The sequence below is a fragment of the Pleurodeles waltl genome, chromosome 1_1 (assembly GCF_031143425.1).
Source record: "Pleurodeles waltl isolate 20211129_DDA chromosome 1_1, aPleWal1.hap1.20221129, whole genome shotgun sequence".
Taxonomy (NCBI): domain Eukaryota; kingdom Metazoa; phylum Chordata; class Amphibia; order Caudata; family Salamandridae; genus Pleurodeles; species Pleurodeles waltl.
In genome coordinates this window covers 828,721,631-828,738,140 of record NC_090436.1, presented here as the reverse complement: position 1 = coordinate 828,738,140, position 16,510 = coordinate 828,721,631, and the positions used below count along the sequence as shown (strand labels likewise).

The 16,510-nt window shown below is 43.8% G+C and overlaps 1 protein-coding gene across 1 annotated transcript; it reads left to right on the top strand.

Annotated features, from left to right (window-relative positions):
• The first annotated feature begins 236 nt into the window (after window positions 1-236).
• Window positions 237-12,151, top strand: KLF9 (KLF transcription factor 9). The gene is made up of 2 exons (XM_069228857.1): window positions 237-1,351; window positions 10,239-12,151. The coding sequence occupies exons 1-2, from the start codon at window positions 850-852 to the stop codon at window positions 10,466-10,468; spliced, it is 732 nt and encodes a 243-aa protein (XP_069084958.1). The 5' UTR covers window positions 237-849; the 3' UTR covers window positions 10,469-12,151.
• The last annotated feature ends 4,359 nt before the right edge of the window (window positions 12,152-16,510 follow it).

The following is a 16,510-nucleotide window of genomic DNA, read 5'->3' as shown; positions in this document are numbered from 1 at the left end:
ATTTTTTTTCAGTCAATACACTAGAGGTATGTCACAAAGAGTCTGATTATCTATCCTGGCCCTACCTTGCGTTTTCTGCCATCGCCCTTTTAACATTCCCCTCGGTGAGTGCATGGTTAGCACGCTGGAGCCCGGCTGCTGGCTCCGATTGGCCCGCCTCCTTGAGTCGAAGGACAGCCAGCCCCCTCATTACCAATGGGGTGCCCTAATTGGACAGGGGGCGGACACCGTGGCAAAACAGCATGCTATCACCTAGACTGGCAGCCAATGGCGAGCAGCATCAGAGTGGCACGCTTCAGGATTCTGCGAAACTGTTCCCGAGCACCAGAAATGCCGGGCAGTCGGCGCCGTTTCTGGAATCAGGGGGTGTGAGCACGCGGAGCCGGCAAGGGAGAGCGAGAGGGAGTTGAGCACGCCCGGGAGCGGCGACAGAACAGGAGTGAAGGTGCTGGAAACTGCAGGGGCGGGCAGGGCAGCCCCCGCTCCCTCGGATTTCTCAGAAGTGCTGGGACATACTGCTTCGCTGCTCGCACTCCGGTGCGCCGTCACTTCACGTGCGGCAGCGAGGGGGCTGGGGCGCGTGCTCCTGCCAAGGACAGAGGCGGCTGCGTGCGGCACGGCAGCCGGGGACCAGGCGCGAGCCGGAGGAGACACAATGAGACGCTGACGGGGTCCGGCCGCTCCTGAGGCGGGGCAGCGGCTCCTGCGGGCGAGAGTGTGCGCGGGAGGCTGACAGACTCTCAGACTGCGAGCGAGGACCGGGTCTCGCCGCCCTTCTTCCGTGACCGGTGCTGCCCTTCCGCGCCCCCTGGCCTGGGGGAGCGCAACTTCTGGCTGACCTTACTTACCATGAAAGCCGTCGCCTACCCCGACTTCGTGGCCGCCCAGTGCCTGATGTCCATCTCCCACCGCCCGTCCGTGCTGATGCCCCCGCAGAGCCAGGCGCCGCCGGTGCCCAAGGGGGCCACCGCGCCGGAGGAGGCGGACCTGCTGCGCCAGAGGTCGCGGCCGGAGCTGGGCAAAGAGCCGCCCCCGCTGCACCAGCGCCCCTCCGGGCTCGGGGACACCTGGAAGGACTACTGCACCCTGCTGGCCATCGCCCGCAGCCTGCTGGACCTCAACAAGTACCCGGCGGCGCTGGAGTACTCCGCCGGCCCCGGCAGCGCGCCCAGCCCGCCGCCCCCGGAGCAGGAGGAGCGGGGCAGCCCCTCGGGGCAGGACTGCACCCCGGACCCCCGCCACGACAGGGGCGGCTCTGCCGCCGACAAAAGGCACCGGTGCCCGCACAGCGGCTGCGGGAAGGTCTACGGGAAGTCCTCGCACCTGAAGGCGCACTACCGCGTGCACACAGGTGAGTACCGGGCGGGAGCCGCAGCTCAGGTGCTTTTACCCCCCCCTCCAGGCTGAGTCACAGGTGAGTGCCGAGGAGCAGCGCGCTCCTCCCCGCGCCGGAGACAGCAGCAGGTGTGTGCCGGGGTGCGGCGAGCGCCTCTACCTGCCGCTAGGACGGGGCTGGATGTTTCCTCGAAAAGCGCGACTTTTACCTCGGAACTGCGACGAAACTCACTTTTCCACGTCTACATGACAAATGACACTGTTTATAAGCGAGCACGTTATAAAACCCGTGCTGCTTTTCATGCAGTTTACAACGTGTCTTAAGTAAAAGCTGTCTGGTAGATTTCCATCCCTAGGTGACGTCGCACCATGACACGTTAGGGTCAATTTTCTAAAGACTGAGCCTTTTTTTCTTGGAAAAAAAAGACGCATATATAAGTGTGAATTTATTACTGAACTTGTACGCGTATCCAAGGTTCCTCAGCGCCACCGTGTGCTCCGAACCGGGAGGGCGCGCCCTGCGACGGACGCCTTCCACATGTGACCCCAGACGAAGAGCGGGAAATATGACCAAGGATGAGTTTCCCTCCTGCCCTATGAGGCACCGTGACTTGGCTTCCCGCAGGCGGCATCGCACCGCTGCCTAGGCATTCCCAGCCCACGTGTGGGGAGGGGGCGGTGCTGGCACGCCCCGGGGTCCGCCCACTCCCTTCTCTGGCGGGAGGGGAGAGAAGCGTGCTGTTGACGACACGTTCCCACACGTGGTGGGCGGGAATCGCCATGCTCTGGACTCCAAAAACCGCCTTGTCTTGGGCGCCAACGTTTAACGCTTTAAATATCCTTCCTACAACTCCCACGGTCTTCAAATTTGATTTGAAACCCTACTGTCATCGGGAGGGGCTAGGGCCGGTGCAGCAGAAGGGATGCCTCTATACTCAAAGTATTGTACACACTCACAGACTCTGACTGCAGATTTCGTATCTTGGCCTCATCTCATTGACCTGTCACAAATACCTGTTTTAATATAGTTTCACGTACATTACGCTCATATTTTTTTATGGGAAGTTAAACTTTTGACTTTCCATCCTAATTACTTTTGCGAAGTTACTACTTGAAACCTCTGTGATTGGGAGTATCTTTATAGCTGTTTAAAACAAAACCAACATTCTGCATAAAAAGCCTTCCAAAGTGACTTGATTCCACATAACAGTTTGCGTAGAGGGGGCCCTCTTATGTCGGAGGGAGTCTGCCATGTTTTGTGTGTGTGTGTGTGTGTTATTAAACGAAATGCAATTTGTCTAAAGGTTGTTGAATATAGCTTCTGAAATACCCATGTTGTTCCATCTCAATCACTTATGTTACACTGGTTGCTTGATCTATGCATCTAAGACCTATAAAGCCATAAAACAAAAACTCAAACAGTAATGAGATGGCATTATAATGAAAATACCTTTTGAAATGAAAATAATTTTCTTGGAGATGTCTAGGACTAGATTTTTGGTTTATAAGGTGAAACAAGACATTCTCTCATATTAAAAACAGGTTTGCTTATGCAAACAGCTCATGTTTTCTTAAACATTTGGGATATTGATAGGCCATGCCCTTATTTTGAGAAAGAGTTGACAAAGCCGCCCTAGCAGCTTTCATGCAAGAAAAAGAGGACCAGGCAATTCCAATAACATGACCATAAAGAGAGGCGTGACTTATCAAGTCCCATTGTAATGTATTGTGGACGTTCAATATGTCAAATTTATTCCTTAAGGAGGGCACCATCAAATGTTGGATCTGTGATACAGGGCAGTGGGAGGAACAGTTTACTACTTTATAGCTCTGTCTTGGGATCTTCCCCTTAACTGCCCTATAATTCTTCTCAACCGTATTTGTCTCCATTAGTATATCTCCAGCATGCTTCAGCTTTTGAATCTTCGGAGACTGGGATTATTTTGTGTTCGTTTGTGCTTTGTCTGATAACATTTGCAATAGTGTCTCATTTCCTGAAGTTAACCTGTTTAAGAAGCATTAGAAGGAATAGCCTGACGTAAAGTTTTGCAAGTAGACACAAACAGATTCATTGGCAACAAGGAAAGGAGGTGGGGGGATGGGGGGAGACTGAGCTTCATACAGTCAGTTTAAAGGGACCATCATACAGAGTTGATTTGGAGTGCAGACGATTCAGATGTTGCATGCTTTGAAGCTTTAAGGAGTTTACAGGGACTTCACCTCAATACATTTTCTTTGCAGGACATGCGTGTGAGGTTTGCATGCTACAATAGCTGTGGTCAATCCTATAAGGTTTGTTGTAGAAGATGTACAGCAGCAGTCAGTCAGGTATTGTATCTTCATCTAACCTGCTGCAAAGCTCTCTGGATCCCAAGACCTCAAAATTGCAATATGATATCAAAGGATGCCTTTTCCATTCTTTGCTTTTTTGCGTTCTGTAAAAGGAGAAACTCTTAGTGAACACAGGTGAGTAAAGTTACTGTATATCAGCAGCAATCATTGAGATTGAGGTACAGATAGGTCAATATATTTACAACCTTTTCAAAGTCATGGCTTGGGGCATGCCGTACAATTGGCAGTAAGAACAAGGTGATGTAAGCAGTGCCACTGAAGCTAGGGGTGCAGGAGTTGGTGATTCACCCCGCCCCCCTCAAAACTTGAAATAGGTTAGATGGAGAGTAAACCATGACGATGTCACTTGGCATTTTTTGTGTTTTCAGAGCTAGCCTGCCACGTGTCCTCTTCTACGCCAGACTTTCCAACGTGTCCCCACACAAAGATCTGGAAATATAAGGATGAATCTCCCTCTCACCATAATTAAAGCATACAAAGTATAAGCAGAATAGTGGGTTAGAATCCAATACAAATATACATGCATTCAGACCTAAATCACTTTCGTCACTTTGATGTCTGTGTTTACCTGAGCAATTTATGCACCCCTGGTGCCGAGTGCTATCAGCAAACCCATCTTTTCTTTAGACCAGATAAAAATATTGACACTGCTTCACGGGATCTGCAAAGATTGTCAGAGAAAAATAACTGGTAGACCAGGCGTTCCTTGTGAGATAAAAGAGCACATCACTCATTTCGAGGGAAATCCCTGGCTATTTATAGCCATGCGTATCGTTTGCATTTGCAAAATGCGAGGTTCAGTGCTTCGGTTATGGACCGTGATTTTCAATGAACACCATAGCACGGTTTTCCTTCATCTGCTCCTAGCAACTCTTTGCAAAGTAAGCTTTTCCTTGAATTTCATTTTTATTTATATCAGATAATGTTGTTCTAGTATCTCTAGATGCCTACAGACAGTAAATAATGGGTGATTTTACAAGTGGCATGTAGATGTTTAGATAGGTGGACCCCATGTTCCTTGCCTGTCGAGGCATGTGTCTTCGTATATAAATCAAATGGTGAGTGAAAACATTTGCTTTTACTGGAAATGGTGAACCCACAAAAGTCCATAATACTTTTCTGGGGTCATACTGCTTACCCAGTCCTGATCACAAGGCCAGAAGCTTTGCATGTTGGCTATAGGAGAAACAGATGCCCTACATACTTTAACATCCAGGAAGTCCACTATCTGAATCTTGGGAAATAATTGCTTCTTTTTAGAGGTTTTCACACTAGCATCAACAATAGAGGGTGTGCATGCATTGTCTATTATTGTCTCTCACAGCCCGTTATGGAATGCAGGACAGTGGTACTCTTCATTTACACTCAATTCCGTGAACCACATGTTTTCCGATTTTTATTAAGTTCTTGCCTCTCAAGCTGGGATGTCCCTCCTTGAAGGAAAATGGGCTGCAGCATAAAGCTTCTGAATCGCTCATTCACATGACGCTGTTGTAGTTCGGTAAACCTAAGTTCAAACTGTCCCCATTCAGTGCAAGGCTCACAGAACCATCACTTCGCCTAATCACCCAGCTGCTTTTCAGAACCCATACCCAGACTCCTGGCCTTTTCTCACTGAAAATCATGTGCTTTTCTATTCAACAAAGGTAATTCCCAATTCTTTTACAGACTTTTGAAAAAATACCAGCAAATTCCGCCAAGCTCCGCAACTCATGCCCCCATACCATACCTTTTTTTCTGTGATAACACTATTGAAAATTGCATGGGCATGCAATTTTGAACATTTAGCACAGAAAACAAGCTTCTGGAAAATTACTGTTGTAGTTGCAGCACAGAAACAGCAAACCACTGACAACACGGTTCGGATGTTAGAGAAGGGGAACACATGCCTTATCTCCCTTCTTGAACTTTCCGCAGCTTTTGACACCGTAGATCAAACCGCAAATTTTGCAAACAGAGCAAAATGTTATCTCAATTGTCAGTGAAAAGTAGAGTATGCTTAGTATAAATCTAAGGATAATGTCAAACGCACTGTCTAGTCCAGGTAACTGATTGCCTTGATAAATGTATTCTAACAGACAGCTGCACCCACTGGTTTGACCATATCACTATATCAAGACTGCCACATATATAAAGATAACAGAAATTGAACTGAGATGTAAACAATAAGCAACAAAACTGAGCTTGATAGGTCGAGATTTGTGTGCAACAGTCAAGAGAAAAGAGAAGATAGATACAGGAATATTAGAATGAAGTGGATGGAGTAGATATTTCGGAAGGTCAATTTATAGTGATCAGTAGTAGTTAATGCAAGGACAAATAGGCACTGAAGTAGCAGTTTGAGTAAGAAGTGTAGAGAAGATTTAGGGCCTGATTTAGATATCGGCGGACGGGTTACTTCATCACAACAGTGATAGATATCCTGTCCGAAATATAAACCCCATATGAAACAATGGGATTTATATTTAGATGGACAGAATATCTGTCACTGGTGTGACAGTCACGCGTCGGCTGATATCTAAATCAGGCCCTTACACATTTTTGGATGTTATGAAAATGCAAGCAAAAGTTATGGACAACTGACGAAAGTTGTTCAGAGTCGATAACAAATCTAAGTGGTTCTATGATTCCTAGCAGGAGAAGAAAGTGGAGTTAGAAGTAGAGGAAATGTGAAGAGGAGTCACTGTAGCTGACCCCTTGGCCTATTATCAACAGCTCTCCGATACATAGATGATTTCAACTATTGTATGGTATTGTAATATTTATATGGCGATTTACACTTTGCAAAATATACAGATAGCTTCCTAGAAAATAGATGACTGAATGTGATCCACTAGTTTCAAATCAGACATTCATTTTGCTACTGAGATTGGAATTTATTTTGGAGCAACATGACCATAATGCATCTCAGATATTGTGCATAAATTGTACATATTCTGACATCTGAGTTACCAAGTTTACCTTTGCACACAATGTGGCGCCAGTAATGCACCACTCCAACAACCATACTCTGTAAAGTGTCGGAGGCTGCAGTATGTTAAGGTAAAATTCCCCTAAATGGACTACTTAAAATATTACAAATTGGGCAACTTGCTCTTTCAAGAATTAATGTGAAAGTTAAAGGAATTTACATTAATCAAACACTGCCTCCCTTTGAGTGTTACCTTTTCAACATTACACTGCTTTGAAATTTTTTTCAGAAGACATTAAGTGAGCAAAGCCTTTTCCATTAGTACATTTTACTTCTGAACAAAATGTACTAAATATTATATGAAAGAACTATAGATAGGTGTTCATTGTTCATCATATGATTATCTGAGAGTGAACATAGCGGAGAGTCAGAAAAGATGTTCGCTGTCAACATCTTTAGTTCTGTCCCTGTTCACCGCTGTTCTTTCTCATCCATTCTAACGTCTTTTTTATTTGCCAGGGATGCATTTCGCAATAACATTGGCTCAGAATTTATTAATGTCAACTTCATCCAAGTCTTCTGGAGCAGCTACCCAACATTTTTCTGCCTAGCGTCCCACAAAGGGTTTTATTCAGTAGTCAAGATTTGTGTTTACTTTTATCAAATTGAAGAAAATTGCCTCTGCTTAGAGCTATCAATTTTGTAGTAGGTTGTGACCTTGTTGGATCGGGCCCTCTCTGCACGGTCATCCCCAGATTTTTTGCTTTTTCCCTCCAGTTTTTGCTGAATTAGTTTATGTTGGCTTTAGGACTCGGGGCATTTTACCATTGCTAACCAGTGCTAAAGTGCAAGTGATCTCAAAATGGTGACTGGCTTATCCACAATTGGCATATTTAATTTACTTTTAAGTCCATATTAAAGTGCACTACATGTTCCCAGGGCCTGTAAATTAAATGCTGCTAGTGGGCCTGCACCACTGATAGCACTGTCTATAACAGTAGCCCCTTAAACATGTCTCAGCCCTGCCACTGCAGCACTCGAGTGTGCAGTTTTAAACTGCCGTTTCAACCTGACAACTGCACCCACATGCTAGGGCTAAACCTTAGTTTTTAGTACACGTAAATCACCACTAAGGAAGGCCCTACCTAGCCCCAAAAGCAGAGTGCAGTGTATTTAAAAGGTTGGCTATGTACTTTTAAGCTTAACATGTCCTGGTAATGAAAAGCTGTTAAATTACTTTTTGACTACTGCAGGGTCTGTCTCTCACATATGATAACATTGGGATTATCTTGATAAACATAGACATTTGGAGTGCCTCTGGACTCAATTTTAAAAATTTAAAATCACAATTTATGGTGAAGTTGGATTTTAAATTGCAAGTCTGAAAATGCCACTTTTAAAAACATGCCACAGTTAGAACGTTGGCATTGTCGTACTTTAACCATTCTGTGCCTGTGTCTGAATACACACCTTGGGTGGGTGACAACAGTGCTTTGTGTATTCCCTCTAGACACTCACACCCAAAAGGAGCTGAGGTGCGCCTCTTACATCTTAATGGCCCATCACCAGGTGGATGGGTCTTCCGGGCAAGATAGGAAAGAGGAGCTCCCACTTACACCCGAATAGAGCTGTGTCTGCTCCCCACACAAAGAGCTGCATAACCCCCTGTAGAGTGTCTGGAGCCAGGAAAGAGAAGGCAGGGATCTTGTGTGCTTCAACTGCCTCTTTGAAGTCTCCCCCCAGTTCAAAGGCTCAATAAGTTATGGACCCCAACCCCTAACAAATCGGTACTCTTCAGGATTTGAGGTCATTCTGCCAGGAAGGACTGCTGTGCTGCCAGGAGGGACTGCCACTGCTGAACTGCTTTGCTGTGTTAGGGGTGAGAAGGAGACTCGTCTCTTTACATCCTCTAAAGAACTTGTGACTCCAAGGGCTTGTTGGATTGCCTCCTATTCTGAATTCTCAGGGCCATCAAAGACTTCCTGCAACCTTTCTCAGCTCCTGGATTCTCCCAGCTGTTAGTCCTGTCCTGCCAAGAGGTGCCAATCCAGCCCTGAGACTTGAAAGGGGACTCTGCATTTGTTTTCCTGCAAAAAATCAATACAGTTGCACATAATGGAACTGCCTCATCACCACTGAGGTTGAGGACTTCGCATCACTGACTGAGCAGCTCAGGATCGACGCATCACCACCAGCCCCGGCGCATCAACTTCATATCGCAGGCTACACAGCTCGACAAAGACACATCACTTTCATCTCAAGGGGTTTGACTGCACCTCCAGGACATCGGTATGCCGACATTGCAGATCAGAACCAATACTTTGCCTCACCACCTTCGTCACAACCCTCCATCCAAGGTACTTTTCAGCAGACCCTGTGTGGGTCCTGTAGCTGGGCTGCCCTCCATCGTGGTCAGCCTGAACTTTGCGTGACCTCAAGTAACCTTTTAGCACTATTGATTTCTAAGAACTATATTGCAGTTTATTCTTTAAAAAGTCATATTTTGAGTTCTACTTATTGGATTTTTTTCATTTTGGTCTTGTTTTACTCATATAAATATTCTTTATTTTTCTACACTGGTGTGCATACCTCTGTCAAATAGAGCCCCAATTTGTAACATACCTGTAACTACTCCTGTTTGCTCTTGTTAACTTTATAGGAAGTCAACACTAATTGATGGTGTTCCCAATATCACCTTTACATCTGTTATTTAATTGCATGTATGCACCTGTTTGACATAACCTGTGTGCCAGAGATATGTGGAGTCAGTGTAAAAGGGGAGTGCTGATGATGCGTTTAAAAGGGAGAGTGGCTTAATGTGTGCCAACACTTGAGTTTGCATATTTGCCATAGAAAGTGATGGCATTGAGGGCTATTCAATGCAGGTTCTTTTAGGTTGCCTCAAAAAATGAAGTTGAATCTGGGTTTGAATTGTCTGTTTCCCTGTGACATTTTGGAGGATGTATCTAGGGCGCTCATATATAGTAGCTGAAAGGACCAGCACCTCGTTAAGGCTAGAGTATTTGTAGACTTCTAATAGTTGAGGCTTTTGTATTGACAGCTTTTCCGAGGCAGAGCAATTTTGCCCTCTTTTTCCTCAGAGAAATCCTACCCACTGTCCATAGGAAAGAGGTTACAGTTCATATTGATAGTAGTCATTGGCCCTCAGGCCCCAGGTATGACAGTTCACATTATCCAAGAGCCAAAAAGGCAACAGATTACTAAACCAGGGGTCTTCAACCCTTTTTGAAATAAGAGCTACTTATGTTCAATTAAAGTCATACTGAACTACTAACAAATATTTTTGATGATGTAATAGTGGCTGCATCATACAAGAGAATTTAAGTGGATACCTTGTACAAGACTACCACTAGTGAGGACCTTAGTGCATAAGTAATAATGTCAAAAAAAAGCTGGAGAGCTACCAGTAGCTCACAAGCTTCTGTCTGGAGAGGACTGGACTGATCAGTGTAAATGGCTGAATCTCAGTCCGATTCATTCATTGTCTTTGCAACAAAGTTTATATTTCAAAGAGAAGTATATTAGCTTATGCCTTAAATATATAGTTGTGCAAAGATGTGATTCGCCTTTATATATGCAAATGCTTAATTTTTAGGTAATTTCTTCTTTATTCCCTCAGGTGAGCGACCATTCCCCTGCACATGGCCAGATTGCCTTAAAAAGTTCTCTCGATCAGATGAGCTGACGCGCCACTACAGGACGCATACAGGCGAAAAGCAGTTCCGGTGCCCCCTGTGTGAGAAGCGATTCATGAGAAGCGACCACTTGACAAAGCATGCCCGGCGCCACACTGAATTTCAACCCAGCATGATTAAAAAGTCTAAAAAATCAAACTCCTGCCTTTCATGAATTGTGAGCCACAGAGTCAAAAAACGTGACTTTCAGAAAATGAATGAATTTTGCCACCTGTATATATGACCTACTTGCATCGTTTTAGGAAATGTAGCGGATTCCATTTCTGTGGTATGAGTAGCAGTCTTAAATAAGTTACCACACTTACTTTATGACAGCAAAAGCATATTTGTTTTTTATCCCAAAACCCCAGATAATTTGCCTATCTGGTGGTCGAGTGGTTTCTTCTGTGGTATCCTCACTAGTAACTCTAAGCCCTTTTTGCTCACTCTTTGGTTTTTCTACAGGTAGAACTTGTCATACTGACTACTTAAAAAGGAATTTAAAAAATCCATGTTTTGGGGCTCCAAGCCCTTACTGTAGCAACCTACACTATCACAAAAAGACGTTTCATACATCCAAGCTTATGGCACAAAAGTAACCCTTTTATTGAAGCGGGATCTCAATTTATCTCAGAAGGTTTCTTTGTTCCGAGATTGTGTAAAAGTAAACTTATTAAGTACAGTGGACTCCACGCTAACCTGCTGATAGTGGGTTAGACTCAAATGATGAACTCCAGTGTAATCAATCTTATTATTGTATATTCTGCTTGTGTTGGACATTTGCCTTTTTTGAGGTATTTCACAGGGTGTGTTTGTTGTTTGTGTGTGAGGAAGGGTTGCAGTACAGGTTGCATGTTCAGAGAAGTGAGAATGTAGCAGGATGACGAAGGTTTTTTTTTTTTTTTAAATACAGGTTTACACTTGGCACACACATCCGCAGGGCTCTCTGTTAGCCAAAATGTAAATCTCTACAAGTGGGCCATTGTTTTAAATGACTCCTACACAGCCACTTTATAGTTCACTGCAAACTACTGTATATAAACTGTACTTAAGTGTTTTGTATGTGATGATTGTGTTTCCCAGTTGTCACTCAAAATGTAGAAAAGCATAACGTTGTCTCTGCTTAGAGACTGCAGAGGAAAGAAAATAACTTTTTTTTTTTTTTAACCACACACAAAGAAAATTTACTTAAATGACGGGTAAAATCTTTTCCAGAAAGATTTGACACACCGAGTGTGTTTTTTTTGTTTTTTTTTTACTGCGTTGTTAGGTGTTTGAATCTAACATTAAAGATGTGCAATATATTCTGTATTTGTAGACCATGGGTGTTTTGTGTATATTTTACACGCATGGAATACGCTCATCCTGTTGTTTGCTAGCAGAATGTTAAACATTTCCCCTATTTGAAGGGAATCAGGATACTTACGCTAGTATCCAAAGCATTACAGGTCCATTAATTGGAGGGACAGAGTGGAAGAATAAGTGTGTATCGTATTGGCCTGTTACCCCCCAAAAGGTAAATTTCCACTTTTAATAATGGTTAAGTGTACTCTTTGTACCTCAACGTATACATTGCCAGTGCTCCTGAACACACTATGAACTTTTACAGCTGTGATATTGTTGTGATCTCGAGTTCTGAAAATCAACCAACGATTCGTAAGACGTGGAAATGCACTTTAAAAGTTGGTGTTGGAATGCTTTTGTATTTTGTTTCAGTTTTGTAACAACAGCCTCGTACAGGTGTGTGCGGGTGATTGCACTATACGTCTGCACATCGGTTACATTTAGACCAAATGTCACTAGAATAAACAGCGGTCTCGTACGCCATACTTCACATAATGAGGGGGGGGGGGGGGGAGTAATTACAAAAAGTTATAGCAAAAAATCTTTCAGCACAAACACTATTGCCAGACATTCTTGGAAATCAGGAACAGGTGCATATAGAAAAGGCAAAAATCTTTCCCAAGTGACTACTCTCACAGATTACAGTTCAAATTTGCAAAATACATATGTAAATCCCAAAACAATGTTGTATTCTTATTCATGCCTGTTCTATAGTGGTATCGAGGCCTGGATTTAGGTATCAGCAAGGCCGAGTCTTTCGCTTACAGTAGTGGACCGCCATAAAATTATCAGTCATCTTTGTGCAATCAAATCCCCCTTAAGGAGGTGAAGTACCCCACTGTTTCCATTGACAGCTCTAAAGTAAACTCCAGTGTGTCAGCTTGACTAGCTCCTCCTACATGTGTCTTCCAGTCATGGTCCACTGCTCAACCTGCCCATCTACCTCCAGCCTTTTTTTTGGCCTAAACGTTCCTTCCTACTACAGACGTGAAAGGCGGTCACCATGTTATGGGGAGTGATTTTTCTAATCCCTCTCATCTGGGCAAGTGTCACTAGTCACCTATTGGGGCAATATTTCCTGCGTGATTCCAATCATTGCCATGGCCGTGCATATTTGTAAATCTGACCTTAGATATACAGTGAACATGTTTGGGACTAAGTCCTTCACCAGGGCATGTACTTCATGACCTTATTTAAAGATCTGTGCGTGTAGAGTTATTTTGGTATGCCCTGTGGTCTTTTTGCTTGCAAACATGCAGTACGATAGTGGCTGTGGTCACAGTTCTGGTCGATTGAATGATAACATTGATTGAAGAGATGACGCTACCGGTGCCAACGTGTTTTTCACAGACAATAAGATAACATCATCTTGATGCCCTATAAGCACGGTAAATTTGCCTGAGTTGTTTGTAAAAAAAAAAAAAAAAAAATGCTGCAATGGACATTTGTAATTGTGAACGATTTCATTTGTAATGTTCAAATTGCACCACGTGTGGTTGTTTCTCCACATTAGGAGGAAAGACAACAAAATGCTGTTCTTGGGAAGAGGCAGTAACTCGTTTTGCATGTAAGATATTGATTAAGGAAATTAAATCCTAGATGGTTCACCAAGCAAGGCTGCATCAACAGACTCTTTGTACTTTTACTGTTGCTTGGGAAGACGGTACTGTTTTAATTGAACATTGAGCTGTAGGCTAGGAGTCTGGTATAGTTTAAAGTGTTTCCTAGGAACATTGGCCATGCGATGTTTTCGCTCCAGTAAAGTTATTCTGGTGATATGTGTCAACAGCAATATGGCACACACAAAATGCGTTTTAGTGTGGTGTTCGCCAGAGTTCTGCCCTTCAGCTTAGCATGAAGGAAAGCTTCTGCATGAAGTGTCGGTGAAATGAGAATTTAAGCAAGAGATGTTCTGATAAAGGCCTGGGTTTGATGGCGAAAACTAAACCAATGGTTTTGCATCAACAAATGTGCATTGGAAAAGCGCATATCGTAAATTGCCTGTTAGGTGAAACGTCTTTACTGGAATCTCTTCACAACTATCCAACCTCGCTGCTATCTCTTTACTCTTATCAAGTCCCGTTGAAATTTCCACTCACCCTAAATAAATACCCCTATCTGAAAGTTTGTACTAGAATCGAACGTTTTTTCCCCATTGATTCTACTTGTTATTTTCAGCATTTGATTAACCCAAAGACATATGTTTTTCCTACTTAATGTCTGTTGTTTTTAATATTTCAATGTAAAACTCTATAGCTAAAGTTAATCTAAGTAAAATAAAACCGCAAGAGAAATAGAATTCAAGTACAGGGTAATAATAACTTTCTTCATTATGGGTTAGTGAAAATATATTTTTTGCTCAATGAGCAAAGCTGCAGGTGGAACAAGACACGTCACAGTAGAAACTTCTACAACAATCCGCCTTTTCTCAGTTTTGTTGTGGGGCACACACAAAGCTGAGTTTTGGTGAAATTTGCAACCCTGTAAAATCGAACAATAGTAATGCCAGTAGGCCTGGCTTGTAACAGAAAGTTTCTCTTCATTTACTGGCGCACTGATCCTTTTGTTCTTCTCCCAGTTAATTAACAAGAAGGTTTGTTTCCTTGCTGGGATATGGGAGGGACCTCACAGCTATAGTGTAGTGCTGCGAGGCCCAGGGAGAAGGCCTCATCCCCTGGCCAAGATAGGCAAGAGACACTGAAGTTATGTGAAGCAATCAGATCGTCTGAAAAAAAACTGCAGGAAGCACATTGTCACTTAGTCAGTGCCCCGCCCCCTCCCCTTCCTTTAAACCTTTCAAAGGCCATGCAACTCTTTCAGCCCTTTAAGGGCCATGAAAGTGGTGTAAGGCGGAACTGGCCGAAGGTGGCATCAGCCTTTTCCGTGAGGAAGCTAGAAGAGTGGGGGGCCACTTTTGTCACAGGCTCAGGGAGGAGGGGTGGTTTTGTAGCAGTGTAACTTCCTAGGTAGTCACATATGGTATGCAATTTAGATGGGGGCTTTCAGGTTTCCTTCCTGCCCAGGGACCCACAAATCCTAGAACTGACCCTGGGTGAAACAATGGTATACCATGGTCAATGCCCTTCAAGATAGCTACCCAGTTTACTAGCAGTGACTACTTGGAATGCAGTGCAATGAAACGAGCAGTAAACATGTGGCCCTGTGGCACTACGTAGCTGTTATGAGCTCCAAAACAAAATCAAAAAAAGAAAGATGGTGCAAATCTAAAACCTGATAACTGAAGCGTACTTCGTTTCAGATGGATTTTCACATGTGATCAGGGAAAACGCCATCATTTGGAGTGTAATAGAGAAACGCTGAAGTGGACAGACCGATTGCTTCATGCTATATGCTGTCAATGGTGGAAGCAATGTGAATGGCATTCAAACAGATCAATGGCTGAAGAGGGATGATCCAAAGTTCCTGAATGTATGCATATCAGTGTTTGTATTTATTTTTTTGGGTTGCAAGAGCCTTCCGGACAGCTAAGGTCGTCACACGAAATCTAAAAAGTACTTCAATAAACTCATTGCTATACTCACAAAACTTACACATTACAGCTGGGGAAACTATATATAGCCCCTCCTAAGAGGCGCCCAGGGCTTGTCAGAAGGGAGTAACAGACACCAAAATCCTCGTACTACGGTAATCTGTAAAATCTATACAGTGCTTAATTTGTAAATCAAAAGGTGCCGGTGCCCAAAGCCCTCCTCTTAAACAAGCGGCTGCTGCAATTAAATCTGCGAACACGGAGTACTGAGGTAGCGTAAACCCGAAGCCATCTTGGACCTCTTCAATCCATTTACGGCCACTCCCTGCCCCTTCAGCTCACACCTACACATTTCTGCTTTCTCTCATTGTGACGCATTTTCGTTTTTCCCTTTCTCCATCTTTCCCAAACATGTCTTTTGCTCGCAGCAAAGGCTTGAGGCAGGAGACTAAGCGCCGGCCCTCAAAAATAAGTGCTGGTGCTCAGCACCGGAAATAACAAGCACAAATTAAGCACTGGATCTATATAATATAATTATTGTCTACAGAGTTAAATAACAATCCATCCTACAGGCCTATTATTTTTAACTAAAATAGGTCCGCCTTACTGCATCAGTCATAGCGTTTCAATAAAACATGGAACAAACACAAGGCATCAGAGATAACGTTTCCCAATTAAGCAATCGTGTCTGTGCTTTTATCATTGGCTTGTAATCCTAACCAAAGCTGCAATATTGCATTAACCATAAACTTCACCACAAGTCAACCACCAGGCATACATGCATGACATTACAATTATGTACACAGTTTCAGTTGGCAAAACAATCCACACCCCCTCCTAAGGGGGCTTTCAAAGGATTCTTGCAGTAAAAATAAGGATTTGTTAGAAGGGGCAACCAACACTTAAAGCTTTGGCTCCTACGGTAATCTGTAAAAATACATGCAACTAAATACCCAGGTGCAGGCTTCACGATTGTAAAACAACCAACAGCCTTAAGGGCCTATTTATTTTAACATATGCTTTTCACAATGATCTAGAAAAGTCTCCTCTAGCAACACGTTTTTAGGGTCGAGCCTGCGTATCGCTTGTGAGACACTGTAGTAGTTAGAAAAGGGCTCGGAGCCCCGCCCATGTCACACCAGTGTCTTTCATTGGTTTGTGGGCTTGCCTTTTAAAATCTGCTTGCTTTCATTATTGGAAGGCATGCATACATCATGCATTTTCTGGTGGTTAGCCCTCCTCAAGCACAGTGACCAAGTACTGAAAACATACCAGGCTCGCTGTTTTCTGTCCGGATTGTGGACTACTTTTTCTCTTTTTTTCTCAGCGCAATCTCGCTTGTTTAGTAGCGCGGTCGCTCTTTTTTTTCTCTCCATTTAATGA